At 40.1% G+C, this 15979-nt stretch overlaps 1 protein-coding gene across 2 annotated transcripts in view; it reads left to right on the forward strand.

Moving 5' to 3' along the window:
- The window catches only part of INPP5F (inositol polyphosphate-5-phosphatase F), a 41004-nt gene extending 27115 nt beyond the window's left edge, over positions 1 to 13889 (forward strand). For both annotated transcript variants that reach the window (XM_081192857.1, XM_081192858.1), the window contains exons 9-20: positions 1231 to 1298; positions 2422 to 2546; positions 3153 to 3230; positions 5075 to 5195; positions 5559 to 5687; positions 7008 to 7125; positions 7648 to 7846; positions 8713 to 8784; positions 8924 to 8997; positions 9443 to 9571; positions 10255 to 10342; positions 11196 to 13889. In XM_081192857.1, the coding sequence (XP_081048983.1) occupies positions 1231 to 1298; positions 2422 to 2546; positions 3153 to 3230; positions 5075 to 5195; positions 5559 to 5687; positions 7008 to 7125; positions 7648 to 7846; positions 8713 to 8784; positions 8924 to 8997; positions 9443 to 9571; positions 10255 to 10342; positions 11196 to 12357 (2363 nt within the window). In that variant the 3' untranslated portion in view covers positions 12358 to 13889. The remainder of the gene's footprint in view (positions 1 to 1230; positions 1299 to 2421; positions 2547 to 3152; positions 3231 to 5074; positions 5196 to 5558; positions 5688 to 7007; positions 7126 to 7647; positions 7847 to 8712; positions 8785 to 8923; positions 8998 to 9442; positions 9572 to 10254; positions 10343 to 11195) is intronic.
- The last annotated feature ends 2090 nt before the right edge of the window (positions 13890 to 15979 follow it).

Raw genomic sequence — 15979 nt, forward strand, 5'->3', positions numbered from 1 at the left:
GTTCAATGTGCCACGGGCAAATTTGTTGGGATCAATCATACAGAAGCTAGAGGGTACCCCACCAAAATTCCACCTTGCCCAAATCCTGCAGGATAAGGATATCCATACGACCCTGAAAGTGGCTAGGTTTCTGGTCACTGTCCTTACCCAAAAGCGCTGCCAAGGAGCACTACAAGCTAATTAAGGCGCAGTATGTCATTCCATCTTACAGTATTTTATTGTTATAGTGATGTTTTAGTGGCTGTTTTTCCCCACGTGCACAAGCTGTTATTTATGTCTTTTTTTATCTGTATGGGCCTATGGCCGTAATAAATATCTAATCTTCCCTCTGAAATCTTTGACACTCAATTGGCAGAGGGACAGTTCCCAAAGGGACAAGTGCCACTTGGATGTGTTGTGTGAACACTGTAAACCAATTTTTTTTGAGTTCTTAAGGGTGGCAGGGGAACAGTGATGTTCCAGGTACACATAAAGAAGGGTATTAATTTAATAATGTAAACCTACAACCCTTTGTTTGACATCCTTCTATGGAAGCAACCACTCTGCAAACTAAATTCCTTATGGCATCTTGAAACTTGCACAGATCACTTTATATGGAATCAGATCAAAAGCCTGAAAGTCTTGAACGTGGCTGTTAAGTTAGATCAGCTAAGCGCATGCTACTTGTAAATTCATAATCAAGATGAGAATGCCAGAGATTGAACCTGAGTTGTACTCTGCCGCAGAATGTTGCTTTACCACCCCTTCCCCATAAAGCACAGCTTTTCAAGCAAAGTAGAGATGAAATCACATTCTTGCATTCACTTGACATTTGAGGATGATAATACTTAAAATAGTGCTGAGTTTCAGTTTAAGTATTTCCAAGTGTATTAGAAAGGTACATCTCCCCAGGGGTTTCTTATAGTGAATTAGATGCACCTGTTCATTTAACCTGGTAGTGAAGATGGTTGGGATAATAGCAAGCTGCAACATTAGATGGGATATCAGGCTGCAGTTCTGTTCTAGAGTGGTACTGAACTGGAAGAAAGAGTTCCCTATGAAAATATGTTCTGGAATTCATTTATTCTCCAAAATTGCCCACATTCATCTCTTAGCGGTAATTTTCTCTTTCCTATGAATTGCTTTCCACAGACTCCTCCATGCATGTAATTCCAACGTGGCCCTGTTAGAATACTTTAAATATGCCCATTTCATCCCCCAAGCTTCCTTAAAAATGTATTTTTTTTGCAGGTGAAAAAGAAACTGTTCCATATTTCCGTGCACATTTTGAAGAACAGTTGAAAATTTATACAAAACAGGTGGGTTTCCAAATTATTACAAGATCATATATTAAAAGTTTGGAACTATTGTAATGGTGATGTATATCTTTTAACTTCTGAAGAATAGACCTAAATGGTCGCATTTCATATTGAAAGCTGTTCCTGTTGATAATAATAATAATAATAATAATAATAATAATAATAATAATAATAATAATACTCCGCCCATCTTGTTGGGTTTCGCCAGCCACTCTGGGCGGCTTCCAACAAAATATTAAAATACAGTAGTTTGTCAAACATTAAAAGCTTCCCTAAACAGGGCTGCCTTCAGATATCTTCTAAAAGTCTGATAGTTGTTGTTCTGTTTGACATCTGATGGGCGTGCATTCCACAGGGTGGGTGCCACTACTGAGAAGGCCCTTCGCCTGGTTCCCTGTAACTTAGCTTCTTGCAGTTCCAACCATTGGAACAACAGTTACAGTGGTGCCTCGCAAGACGAAATTAATCCGTTCCGCGAGTCTCTTCGTCTTGCGGTTTTTTCGCCTTGCGAAGCACGGCTATTAGCGGCTTAGCGGCTATTAACGGCTTAGCGGTTTAGCGGCTATTAACGGCTTAGCGGCTTTAAGAAAAAGGAAACAAACTTGCAAGAACTCGCAAGACGTTTCGTCTTGCGAAGCAAGCCCATAGGGAAATTCATCTTGCGGAACGACTCAAAAAACGGAAAACTCTTTCATCTTACGCGTTTTTCCTCTTTCGAGGCATTCGTCTTGCGAGGTACCACTGTACAACCATATAAGGTGACATGCTTAGGACCAAACAGCAGCTGTATGCCAGAGAGCATCCCAACGATTGTTGCTGCCTTGGCAGGTCTCTGCGCTTTTGTGTATGCGAACTCTTTTTATCCTAATCCTGAATGTTGGAGAACTAGGAGAAAAGCAACTTTTCCACCATAATTAGCCCATAATGTTGGATTACATGTAATTAATTGATGGCACTCTAAAGGACACAGTTTCTGAGGGAGCTTCTAGCACTTATTGAGAAAGCACACAGCAGTCACCTATAACTTCTCCTAGACTAGACATATTTGCCCCTTGTGCATACTTGTTAGATTTCATTTGTCTTATGTACTTGTTTGCATTTTTATTTTGATAACTTTTAACAGATTATCATTAACTTGGTGGACCAAGCTGGACGAGAAAAAATTATTGGTGATTCTTATCTTAAACAAGTTTTAATGTACAACAATCCAAGTCTTACATACGTTTCATTTGACTTCCATGAACACTGGTAAGTCTGTTGAAATGTCTTATAGCAATTTAATACAAAAATGCTAAATCATTCCATTCCATTACATGTTTCTTGTAAGCTGGTATAGTATGGCAGGTGTTTTCCAGAGCTAAGTTGTGCCTCTGTGAATGTTTTCAACATCTTTGTAAAGTGTCATTTTGAAATACTGTCTTTATAAAAATGTTAGGTGAGTATTTTCTTGTATGTGTTCATACATACTGATGTCAGAGAGTGAATCAGGATTTTGGGCATGTGCATAGCTATTCAAGTTTATTTGTCTGTGACAGATATTAGAAAATGCTTTTTAAAAATCTCCATAAGGATTATTTTTTCCCCAGATTTTGTTTGATATAAAATATACAGTACTGCATTTCTCTAAGAGTAAAAATTCAGTGGAATTTTTAATCTTACTCTTCAAACAATGACCTGCACAATTCCTTATCTGCATCCCCCATGGTCGTATTAAATTATGTGTTATTTTTAATACACCTATGTAGAATTGTACTGACCATTATTATATAAGCATCTCTCGGATGAATTTCCATGTTCTTGTGTTGAAAAAAAGAAAAAGAAATCAGTAAATTGTATTTTCTTTGTACCTTTTAGCCGTGGAATGAAGTTTGAAAATGTTCAAACATTGACAGATGCCATTTCGGACATAATCACTGATGTGAAGTGGTGCTGGTTAGTATTAGCATGTTAATTTCACTCTGAAACAGAAAATAAATTTTACATAAATGATTGCATGCCACTTGCCCCCTTGTAATGATACACACGCTGCTTGATAGGGTAGATTATTCTGGCCGGTGATTTACAACTGGTCCAAGATGAGCTTGTATATCCCTCGAAGTACCCAGTATACACTTTGGCAGTTCTTCTGGGCCGGCTGCTAACTGGGAATGCTTGGTTAGTAGAAGTGGCCAGGGTGCTTTTTACCATCTTATGCTCACAACTGGTGTACAAGTCTGTTTGGAGAGGATAAGACTTTTCTCAGTTATCATTGCACCTAGTGATGCCCAGGCTGGATTACAGTAATGCATTCCATTTGGGCTGCATTTAAATACAGTTTGGAAATCTGGCTGCCCAAGTAATGATGGGGTTAGGTGATCAGATCAAATGGAACCTATATTTCACCAGTTGCTGGTGCATTTCTAGCCTATTTGAAAGTGCAGGTCCTAGTAACCTTTGAATGGTGTGGAACTAAGTAGCCCACACTTTTCAGCAGCTGAAGCCTTATTTATGTCTCTGCCAGGAGAAAAATTAAGCTTGAAGGCATATAGGACAGAGATTTTCTCAGTGGTCACCAGTATGGAACATACTGCCAATTAGAGAATGTCAGGACTCCATTGCTGCAGGCCTGAAGTCTTTGTCACATTTTCTTAAATGGGTTTTATTCAGCTGCTGCATTAAATAGTTCTTAACCATAATTACTGAACTGGATATTTAGGCATAATTACTGAGCTTGGTTTCATCAGCGGTTATTTTAGTTACTGTTTGGATGTTTTTGTTACTCATGTTATATATTTTATGGGAAGTTTCCTTAGAAGGCTTTTGACTCTTAAAGGCAGCATATAATAGTGTTAATAAAATTAATTAGGAGAGTTTTTGACAGTATTTAAAGCTCAGGTTAATAAAACGATGGCATCTCATCAGTGATAATACAGTTACCTCACACAGAATGGGTAATGTTTAGGTGCCCTTTTTGAAGGACAAGAAATTAGTTTCTTGAGAGTAATGTTCTTTGTTTCCCCTGTCACGGGTGGGGAAACTTTTTGGCTCCATAGTCCATATCCTTAATGGGATTTCTGTTTGAAAACAGCAAACACTGCTTTTTGCAAGCATCGTGACAATCAAGAGAAACCCTGCTTCTTGCAGATGCACTAAAAGGGGGCTTCTCTAGTGAGCAGTGATATGTCCTGCAGTGCGCCTGTAAGAAGTGCAGCGATACTTGTAAAATACTGGGTGTAGTTTCTCTTCTCCCCTATTCTTCTCTCATCTCAAGCCACCCTGTCCAGACCATGAGTCAGCCTTCCTCAGGAAATAGGGGAGAAGGGGAAAGAAAGCGTGCTGTTTGCAAAGGCCTCTAATTATGAGAAGAGAAGGAGAAGAGGGCCTAAAGCTGAACTAGTCCCCTCAAGCTGGAAAAGAGAGAACACAGGAGAACTGAAGGAGCCAGGTGCAAGACCAGCAGAATGGAAAAGGGGAGGGAGTTTCAGACAGCCCTTGCCACACTTGTTTGAACTGAGGAGGATTTAACCCCTGCTCATCAGCTGATGAGCAGGGATTAAATCCCACTACTTTGACTGTGCAGGCACTCAGACGATGCAGAATTTAATCCTGCCATCCCACCCATCATCCGGATGGGTGGGGGTGGTTTAGGGAAAATGAAATTGTGGACCAGATTGGATCCCCTGTAGATGAGCATTATGGATTAGTCACTTCCAGTGAGAGTATATTTTTTTCTACACCAAGGGATGTAGGATCTTTTCACTTTAAGCTTTCTAATATTTTTCTTCACTTTTTGCAAGGGTGGACCAAGCTGGAGTGATTTGTAAGCAGGAAGGGATTTTCCGAGTTAACTGTATGGATTGCCTGGATCGAACCAACGTTGTCCAAGCTGCCGTGGCCCGTATAGTTATGGAACAGCAGGTACTGAAACTTCAGTTTTCAAAAACCTTGATTAATGAGAACTATGTGAAATATAGTCAATTAGACTAGTATGGAATGTGTGCATAGTCTATTCATACTTAAATTGCTTCAGAATAATTCTTCTAATGTGAAGCATGATCTTAGTGGAGAACAGTAGTTGTTACCCTTGCCATGGTTGCACAAGTAATATATGCAAATTCAAATTTTTGTTTGCTGTTTGGAGAACAAGGTTTCAGTGGTTAACAGACAAATGGAATAAACTTGCTTTCTGTAGCTTCAGAAGAAAGATAACAGCCCTACACTCCTAGAGTAAAAAAAGACGAAAGAATGGCATTTAGTAATAACAATAAAATTAAATTCCAGTTGAAGAAGTTGGGTGTGATGCCACCGGAACAACCACTGCCAATGAAATGCAATCGGATCTACCAGATTATATGGGCTAACAATGGTGATGCCATAAGCAGACAATATGCTGGAACAGCAGCTTTAAAGGTAAAAACATTTCACTTCAAGTAAAAATAACTCTTAGGGTAATCCTTTTCAGTTTTGTTAATTGAACTTATAACAGGAATAGTTTACAAGGTTTATGCAGGAGCTTATTGTTTTGGTTTAACACATCACATCTTTCTTAATGTACAGGACTTCTGCTGACTGGGCTGCTTAGGTGAATCCCGTCCATAGATTTCACTGTTCTACAGTTAATACTGTAGATCAGGGGTTCTCAAACTTTCTACCGATGTGGCCAGCTAGAGACAGCTGAAAATTGCTGAGGCTCAGCAGTCAAAAAAACTGCAGTATAGGGATAGAGCCTGTCACAAAATAGTGGCAGATTGAGGCAGAGTTTGGAATTAATCAGATGGCAGTTCCAGGCATTTTCTAGTGATCCAGTCGATCTTTGAAATTGCTAAATTCTTTATTACAGCATTTTCTTTGTAAAAAAAAAATTCCATAGCTCAGCTTTCCTCCAGCTAATTACAGGCATTTGCTCTTGAGGTATCATGAGTCAGCCTTCCCGTGTAAGGCAGAATTTGTTGATCCAGAGGGGTCTAAGTAGAAAGGTATTTCCCCTTCCCACCCACACAGGAATCTAAACATATTTTTACCTGTCTCCGGTGATTTCTTTTCCTATCCTCCCTTCACATTTAGTTTGCTTGCTATTCACCACCCACCCAGCTGCCTGTCTCATTCAGCCCTGCTCCCTGATCTTCTTAGGTTCTCTCTTCTCCTATAAGAGCTTTCCTCCATTATCCTCTTTTCTCTTTCCAGTTTGTTTAACAATAATTATGATAATAAATTATTAACCTTTTATCTTAAAAGTTTCCTGCAACACCTCTTCTGGCTTTCCCCCTCCCTCAGAAACCTTCCATTCCTCTTCCCCCATCTCCCTTGAACTTCTGTGTCTCCCAATCACTGTTACTCAGCATGCAAAGAGTTGCTGATGTTGGCATTGATCCAACCAAAAGGCTGTGGAACAGCTAGTGGGGTGGGATAGGCAAGTGAGGAGGGATTGTGCAGACTGAAACACTGAGGCCCACCAGAAAGCGATTCCTGGCCCACTTTTTGAGAAACCCCAATGCAGACCTTGTGTTTAGAATCTGCAGATATGTTTTATAGAAAAGGGACATATTTCAAATGGTGACTCTTAAATAAGTGTGATTTAAACATACAGGAGTACTTTTTAAAAAATGAGATATAACTCTCTGCTTCTGAAAGATGCGTTTCTTAAAGCAGTTGAAAGTTAGTGTTACTTAAGATGCCTCTCATATGAATATCCAATGCACTGAGTATTCAAAGATGTGTTTTGTGCAATAGGGTGATTTCACAAGAACTGGTGAAAGGAAGCTGGCAGGAGTCATGAAAGATGGTGTTAACTCTGCAAATAGATACTACTTAAACCGCTTCAGGGATGCTTATAGGCAGGCAGTCATTGGTAAGATAGTTTCAGTCAATTTCCATACTGAATAATTGTCTACTATGTATCTGTTGAATTTTCTTTTCATGTTGGTTTCTTTGAAATGTTAAAGGTGTTTGGGTCTGTGTTTTCTACTACTAAATAGTTCAAAATATTGTTTTGTGTATTTTTAAAAGTATGAACAAGACTGACTCATTTTAGCTGAGCTTTCTAGAAGTTTTGGCAATAAAACTCTCCATTTGTAATCAGTGAATTTTTAAAAAACACTTCAGTCTTGAATCATGGTGGAAAAGGCAGGGAAGACGCATAGTGAAATCCACTTGTCTCCTAAAGATAATGAAGGCATGCTCCTTGTAACTTGAGCATTGCTTAGGTCTTGGTTAAGAATTTCAAAATACCTAAATCCCAAGAGTCAGAGGTATAGCTTAATCAAAGCAGTCCATTTAGTAACTTACCACCAGCTTTATTCCTGTTATGCATTGATATTGTTATACATTCATTATGCATTCAGTGTTTTTGTTTTGTTTTGTGTGTGTCTAGATTTAATGCAGGGCATTCCTGTGACAGAGGATCTTTATTCCATATTCACAAAAGAGAAAGAACATGAAGCGCTGCACAAGGAGAACTTGAGAAGTCATCAGGAACTGATTAGCCAGTTATTGCAAAGTTACATGAAGTTACTATTACCAGATGATGAAAAATTCCATGGTGGTTGGGCACTTATTGACTGTGACCCAAGGTATGCAGAATGTTCTATGGTTACATAGATCTTAAAGTACCATGGCATCTTTCACAGTGACCAAATGTGTAATGAGGTGGTGGAGGGATACAGTGGGGACTGGGGAAGAGGTGAGCCTTAATTGTTTTTCAAGTAATTAGAGGCCATATTTTCTGATTGTGCTCAACCTCTGGTACATGCCCTCCTAACAACAACAATTTATTATTTATATGCCACCCATCTGACTGGTTTACCTCAGCCACTCTGGGTGACTTCCAACAAATTAAAACACCAAACATTAAAAACTTCCCTATATAGGGCTGCCTTCAAATGTCTTCTAAAAGTCAGAATGTTGCTTATTTCCTCCGCAAGGTGGGCATAGAAGGTCCTCTGCCTGTTCCCCTGTAACCTCACTTCTTACATTGAGGGAGCTTCTGCTTCTGTCATTATTCTGTATGTTTTGTTTTAAATTGGTTTGCTGCATTTATTGTATTTTCTGACTTGGAGCTCCCCTGGGAACTTGTTTTGAAAGTGGGGGAAAATCACTATAATAAATGCTGCCATGGTAATATCTAAAACTAGCCATGTGGGTGGTTGGATCATTCAGGATGTTACCACACCTATGCTACAACTCCCTGAAGGTGTTACTATGGTACCTCAGAACAGTAATTTAGTTTGAAATATACAGCAAAACAAAATTTTGAAGAAGAGAAGGATTTCTAGGTTTTATTGACAAAGTATATGAAGCAAGGCATTAGTAAACATGGTTGTTGTTGTTATTACTAATGATTGACTCCATACTAGTTGCAGGGTATAAAAGGCTTCAGAAAAGTGCTGTGAAATTTTCATGTCATCCTGTGTAAAATACTCTGTTCATTTTTGTTTAGCCTTGCAGATGCTACTCATAAAGATGTGGATGTTCTCCTTCTGCTTTCTAACTCAGCATACTATGTAGCCTAGTAAGTAAGATTCTTTCTACTTTACACATTGAAAACAAAGATATCAGAACATCTTTGCTACTTTTTTATTGCATTGTAAAAGGATTCAGGTGTGATTCAATCCAGATCTAACTCTGGGCATTGATGTCTTTTTGTCTAGTTATGATGATGAAGTAGATAAAGTAAATCAATACCAAAGGCTGAGCCTTGAAGATTTGGAAAGAATAGAAATAGGTAAGTCCTCAAAGTTGTTGCATTTTTGCTGTTCTCTCCTCATTTCCTGCCTAAACTTAAGGTATTTGTCACAATCATTGAAAACACATGAATGAATAACAGTCTCTTCTATCTATTGAGCATACAGGATTTGCTACATTTATATGCCCCCACATGTTGTCAACATTAGCAATGCAAGAGGCGCAATACAAAAGGCAAAACAAGCAAATCCATTGTACCAACTATGTCCTTATATGTAATGCATTTACATAATAGAACAGCAGAGGAACATTCTAGGAGGGCAGTTGATCTCAGCTAAGTCAGCAGAGGGTGGTCTCACTGTTACACTTCTCCCAGTGATGTAATAAAGTAGAATGGCTGCTCAGGAAAAGAGCTGAAAGGTTCAGAGGTGTTATTTAGAAAGTTATGTTCTTTATTTCTAAAAATATTCATGCTTTTTGTAAAGGTCCCGAACCGACTCTCTTTGGGAAGCCCAAGTTCTCGTGCATGAGGCTCCATTATAAATACAAAGACACAAGTGGATATTTCCATACTCTTAGAGCGGTGGTGCGCAACCCTGAAGAGGATGGAAAAGGTAACACACTTCTACAAAGATTTTAGAAGAGAGGTAAACCACTTTTCCCAAGTCTGAGAACTGCATATAGAAAGTAGAGCTAAACAATTGAGTTGAATTAAACAAAATAGGTTCACTGAGAACAAGAAGGAAAGGACTTGAGCAGAAAAACTCAGCACTCCACATTTCAGAGCCTGGTTTTTTAGTCAATCAAATGAATTAATCAACATGAATTATAGATGCCAACTCCTTTAAGGCCCAAACTTTGGTGTTCTCCCAACTTCACTCCCTTCAATATCTGGAAAAAAGGAGGAGAAGGGATACACTGCAGGGTGGAAGAGAAGCTTCCCTTGCATTTATGTTGCTCTCCTTTGGCTCTTTCAGTGACACCCACTCCACCTGCTTTGTATGTGAATGAAGCAGACCTGCATTTAAAGATACATTTAAGAGGAGATAATACTTTATCCAATCAACAACTAGGAATAGTCCTCATTCTTTTATGCTTGTGTTCAGCTATATGACTGCAGAATGATGGGTGTCTCTCATTTCCCATGGCTTTATTCTAAATGGCTCCCTTGCCAGGTTAAAAGTGAGACCAATAGAAAAGCTTCACCGAAGCATCTACACAATTTTCACAAAACAAAAGTAATAAGAGAGAATATGCTCTATTCATGGCTATAATGGACAAATAACGTGCATTTCAGATACTCTTCAGTGCATTGCGGAGATGCTGCGAATCACAAAACAAGCCATGGGGTTAGATGTAGCCATTGTTGAGAAGAAACTGGAGAGGTGAGTTAATACCCTTCCCTTACTTATTGGAGTCCCAAATCACTTGAATCATAATACTTGTACTGGTTGCTTAAAGCAGCTGTCTACTGACAATTAGTAACTAAGAGCTTATCTGCACATGCATACAAGTATTACAGTACCCATCTACAAGTTTTTGATACTGTGCCCCTTGGGAGAGTGTCATTATAGGTTTTTTTAAAAAAAACAACATGCTGAATGAGGTTGGGGGAGCAAGTCCACAAGGAGTGTTCTCTCTTCAAGGGGCTTTGGGTGCAGGGAAGGAAGATGACTGTCAATGCCTAGCTGTCTAGGAGAAAAGTATGCAGAAGCTAGTGCTGTATTTATGTCTCACTAAACGAAAAAAAAAAACACAAAAAAATTTGGGGCGCGGGTGGCGCTGTGGGTAAAAGCCTCAGCGCCTAGGACCTGCCGATCGAAAGGTCAGCAGTTCGAATCCCCGCGGCGGGGTGCGCTCCCGTTACTCGGTCCCAGCGCCTGCCAACCTAGCAGTTCGAAAGCACCCTCGGGTGCAAGTAGATAAATAGGGACCGCTTACCAGCGGGAAGGTAAACGGCATTCCATGTGCTGCGCTGGCTCGCCAGATGCAGCTTGTCACGCTGGCCACGTGACCCGGAAGTGTCTGCGGACAGCGCTGGCTCCCGGCCTCTAGAGTGAGATGAGCGCACAACCCTAGAGTCTGTCAAGACTGACCCATACGGGCAGGGGTACCTTTACCGTTACCTTTAAACAAAAAAATATTTATTAGATCGGGTCTGAATATTAAGCAATGTGTTGAAAGTATATCTGAATGTATGTATATCAGAGGAAGTTACTGATCTTCTTAATTCTGCAGGAAAAGCAGTAAACCCCATGAGGACATCATTGGTATTAGATCCCAAAACAGAGGCTCCCTAGCCCAAGGAAAAAACTACTTAATGAGCAAGTTCTCATCTCTTAATCAGAAAGTGAAGCAAACCAAATCCAATGTAAACATGAGCAACCTGAGAAAGTTGGGGAACTTTACGAAGCCTGAAATGAAAGTCAACTTCTTAAAGCCGAACTTGAAAGTGAATCTTTGGAAATCTGACAGTAGTCTTGAAACCATGGAAAATCCCATGGCAGATGCTAAAGCCAACATAGAATCTGACATTGAGATCTCCTCAGATAATGATTCATTCCATTCTGATGAGTACCTTACAAATTCCAAATCTGATGATGACCAGCAGTTCATGGACTCCTTGGAGAATGTGGGACAGATAGATTATGTTCTGCCCAGTTGTGGTATCATCGCCTCTGCTCCTCGGCTAGGCAGTCGGTCCCAGTCGATAAGCAGCACTGACATCAACATTAGCATTCCTGTTCCTTCAGAAATCCACGTGACACACTATGAAGACCAAACTAACAAGTCTGAATCGGAAGGTAAAGGACCCCAGGAAACTCCTGCCACAGACAATGCTGTAATAGAGTTCACTAAGCCAATTGATGCCTACTGCCACAGATTTGTGCAGGATGCTCAAACTAAGATGACAAGTGTTTCAGAAACAGAGATGAATTCTCAAGAAGCTCAGCAAGAGTTGGATCGCATTAGCAATAACGCTTCTAAGAAAACTGAATCTTGCTTGGGAACAGCTGTTGAGGCTCCTTCCAGACCCTCTAAATTGGATGTACCATTTTCAGAGTCAGGATCACAATTCTTAGCAGTAGAAAACGCCAATGCTAAGTCTCATAACACTCCAGGCTCCTCATCCAGTGTACTGGAAGCTGGGTCAGGGTTTCATATGACGCCTTCACCAGCAGAGAGTAATGGCAGTAGGGCAGTCTCTCCTTTTGCAAAGATTCGCAGCTCTATGGTTCAGGTGGCTAATATTACACAAGCTGGTTTGACCCAAGGAATCAGCTTTGCGGTGGCTAAAGTCCAGAAGAGCCCAGCTGAACCAGAATCCGTAAATGAAATTCAGCAAAATGAACTGAGAGAAATGTTCACGCAGTGTCAGACACGGATAATTCAGATCTAGAGAGCACACGTTTCAGATTTATGTTGTACATATTGCTAAACAAATGGTTTGTAACGGCCCCTTGAGGGGAGGGGGTGAACCAACTGCCACTAAGTATTGGTATCAAAAAAATGCCAGTAACTATGTTTACAGAAAGGTTTGGGCGATGCTAATTGGGTTCTGAACAGGTTTCAGAATTATCCTCAGGCAGCTGAGCTGGTGAAGGTAAAACTACTAAACAGGTAGCTCATACACCAGTGGTTGATGTGCATGTTAAGTTTGCGTGATCAATTGCACAGTTATCTTTTGAGACCAGTTTCTATAGGCCTTCTGATTTATGTAGAAGGGGGTGGTACTGAACACCTGTCAACCTTATTAATCTTGCACTGTACCAGTGAACTATTTTACTCACAGATGACATTCTATTTATTTTTCAGACTAACTTTTTTTATTTATATTTTTAAATTTGTTTTCTTGTCGCTCTAGTTGCATTCCTAAGGGAGGTGGTCTCTGCAGAGGAAGGACTTAAATACCTATGCCTGTGGGGGGTGGTTTACTCTCCTTCCTCTCCCATTGATTCCTTGCTTCTTCCTACCTCTGTTAATTTATAACTATGGTATCTAGGAGCAATCAATAATATAGTAATGAGTAAAAGCTTGCAGGGCAGCTGCTGAAAAGGTTTTTTTCTTACAACAATAAATAATCTTTTAAAAAAATGTATGGTGTGTCTGCAAGCTATTATGTGTCTTCTGTAGTGAAACTTGACACCCTACTCTTAGGCTGCAGCCTTTTTTTTCTTTTTGAGGAAAAACAAAGGTCTAACTTTAAAAAAAATGCTGAATGTCAGGTATGTGCTAGTGTGTTCATATGAGGAGACAATTGCCTAAATAAGCACGAAAGCACCAAAAAGGACATAATCTAAAACATACTCATCCATAAAATCATACTGCTGATATTTAAAATCCAATTAATGCAAAGTGTTTCGAAACAGTTGTAGTTGTAATCAGTTGTGAGACCAATTCTGGCTTTGTCACAGTACTGGTGGGGAATGAGGCCTCATCTAAACGTTTTCCCGGGAATCCAAAAATCTGATGTGTAAGAAGTAATTTCATATATAGCTCATTCTGTTATTTCCCAGAGGAGTCTTGTGACTGATGTTCTATAGTAGAATGTAGGAGTAGAAACAACATTGGATTCTGCTAAGCTTCATAGCCTCACTAGTCCTCATTCTAGAGCCAGGGTCTCTGTATGTTAGTACATGTGTACTATAGCTAGACTGCATGTACTGTTCTAAGCAGTTAACGAGTGTCATAATGGTGGTATGATGTCTTTGATATCTCTGCTATAACAGAAGTGATCATCACCTTAACCTGATTGTCCTTGTCTAATACTTTTGATACTGTTTCCATTTTGTTATTTATTTCTTATTACTGTAATGTGTATTCCTTTTTTTGGAGTGTCTGTATAAATTTGTGGGTATATTTAAAATAATATTGTATTGTTTTAACGTGGGAGACGTATATAAAATATTTTAATAAAAAATACTAATAGTATGCATTTTGGTCTAAGTGTTTGAAATGCTGAGATCCTTTTTAGTTCTTGAGTTGCTGAATATATATAGCCTCTCCCCATTGTTGGTCCGAAACTGACTCCGTATTCAGTATCTGCCTTTGGTTTGGTGTACACATTATGCTAAATCATGGTTTATGTCGACTATAGTTAAAGTTGAAGCATTTAACAGATGATCACTTAAACTGTGCCAGAGAAGACACACAGGCTAGGTGAGTAATAAGCCAATGATTTCCATGATTTCCAATGGGAACATTCCTAATTTGTGATTTGTCTGTTCCCTCCCTCTTTCCCGTGGTGTCTGCCTGAAATTGCTGCAGCAAATCAGTAAAAGTTAAAGGAAAAACTGATTTGTCTGATCTCTGCTGCTCCACGATTTGTCTTACCTCCCTCTCTTTCTCCATAGTTTATGCTGGAAATGGCTGCCACCGACCAGCAAAGTACAAACAAGTAAGGAAATGGGCAAACTTTGGCTGTATAATTCTTTGTGTTCAGATAGCTGAGATTTTGGATACACATTCTGATAGTGAGACCAGCACACCATTAAAGGCAGCAATAGCTTGCATATAACAGTAGGTTATGATTAATGTTAACATGGTTTATAAAGCTACAAACCCTGGTATACTAGTGACTTCAGTATAATTCAACCTTTAACGAGTTAAGGGACTGGGCTGGGTTTGCACTTAATGCTATGCCATGCTTGAATAAACAGTAGTTTTGTGTTACATACATGAACCAGACTTTTGCATCAATTCCTCAGACGTTTGAACAGTCAGTTTATATAGTCCACAGCCCTATTTTAATTCTATTCAGTCTAGGATTTTAAAAAGAAAAACTTCAGTTTGAAGATGTTTTTATGAAAGTATCTTATCCCATTTCTTTTAAGTTCAGCTGCACTGATTTGCCCTAGTCCTCCCAAGAAAAGGCATCATGTATTACCATACTGGTGCTAGATTGCAGGAATGCCCAAACACCTACCATGCATAAATGGAGACTTGCCACTACTTTTGCCTTAAGGGAGTCTACAAGATTCCAAACATGGAATATCCTGTGGCTAGACATTAGTTGATTATTCATGCATTGATTAAATCGGTACCTTATATGTTGATAGTATTGGCTTCTACTCCACTCCCTCTTTTATTTCTACAAATAAGGGCCTCCTCCCTGAACAGGTATTCATCTCTGAATGCCACAGTGGATATATTTGACCTGGATGTGGTGTCAACATTGCAATGATGCAGCCAGATTGCACATCAGACGGATGTATTGGTGGCAGTGGACTTGTGACCTTAGATAGCAGCTTGCCACATCTGCAACACAGGCTGTAAATTATGCAAGGTGCACCAAAGCCCCATGCATATTACCCTTAGTAGTGTTGTGTTCTGCCACAGGACGGAGGGGTGGGTAACTAATGCTGTAGAAGCTGCACAAATGAAGTCAGCTGCAGCTCTGTGGGCTTTCTTCCAAGCTAATAATGCAGAACACCTCTCACCACAGGAACCTTGAAACTTTCCAAGGACTTTTTTGGGGGGAACTGGCAAAATATAAAATTGTTGTCCTGCACAAGGGTGATGCCTATTCACCATTGACAGCCGCCTCAATATAAGCAAGCTAATACAGGGGTCGGCAAGGTTTACCTTACCTGGGCCAGTTCACTCGTAGCGGAGATCCCTCTGTGGGTTGGATCGCGCACGCACGATTGCCAGCATCTGCATCTGTGCAGACATGATTTCCGACATGAGTTCCGGCGCCCCAGAAATGAGCCCCCGTGCCGCGCTGCGCCGATTTAGTGCAGCGCGCAGGGAATCGCCAAGCGGGTGGCTCGGTTTGGGGGTGGCTCATGGGCCTTAGGTTGCCAAACCCTGAGCTAATGGGACCTCTGGGAGAGGACTTAGTTGCTGAGGAAACGGAAGCCCTTCTGGATGCGGGCTGCCTCTTGGCTTCTACACCCAGGTATGATGGTATGTTGAAAAGAGAGGCACAAAATCAGCATTGTACCAAGCAGCTGCCTTGGTTTGTCAGGTTTGTCTCATCAGGAGTGCTATGAAGGAGGAGAGATGATTCTGGGGCTATA

This window comes from Podarcis bocagei, assembly GCF_964188305.1.
Source record: "Podarcis bocagei genome assembly, chromosome: 4".
NCBI lineage: Eukaryota > Metazoa > Chordata > Lepidosauria > Squamata > Lacertidae > Podarcis > Podarcis bocagei.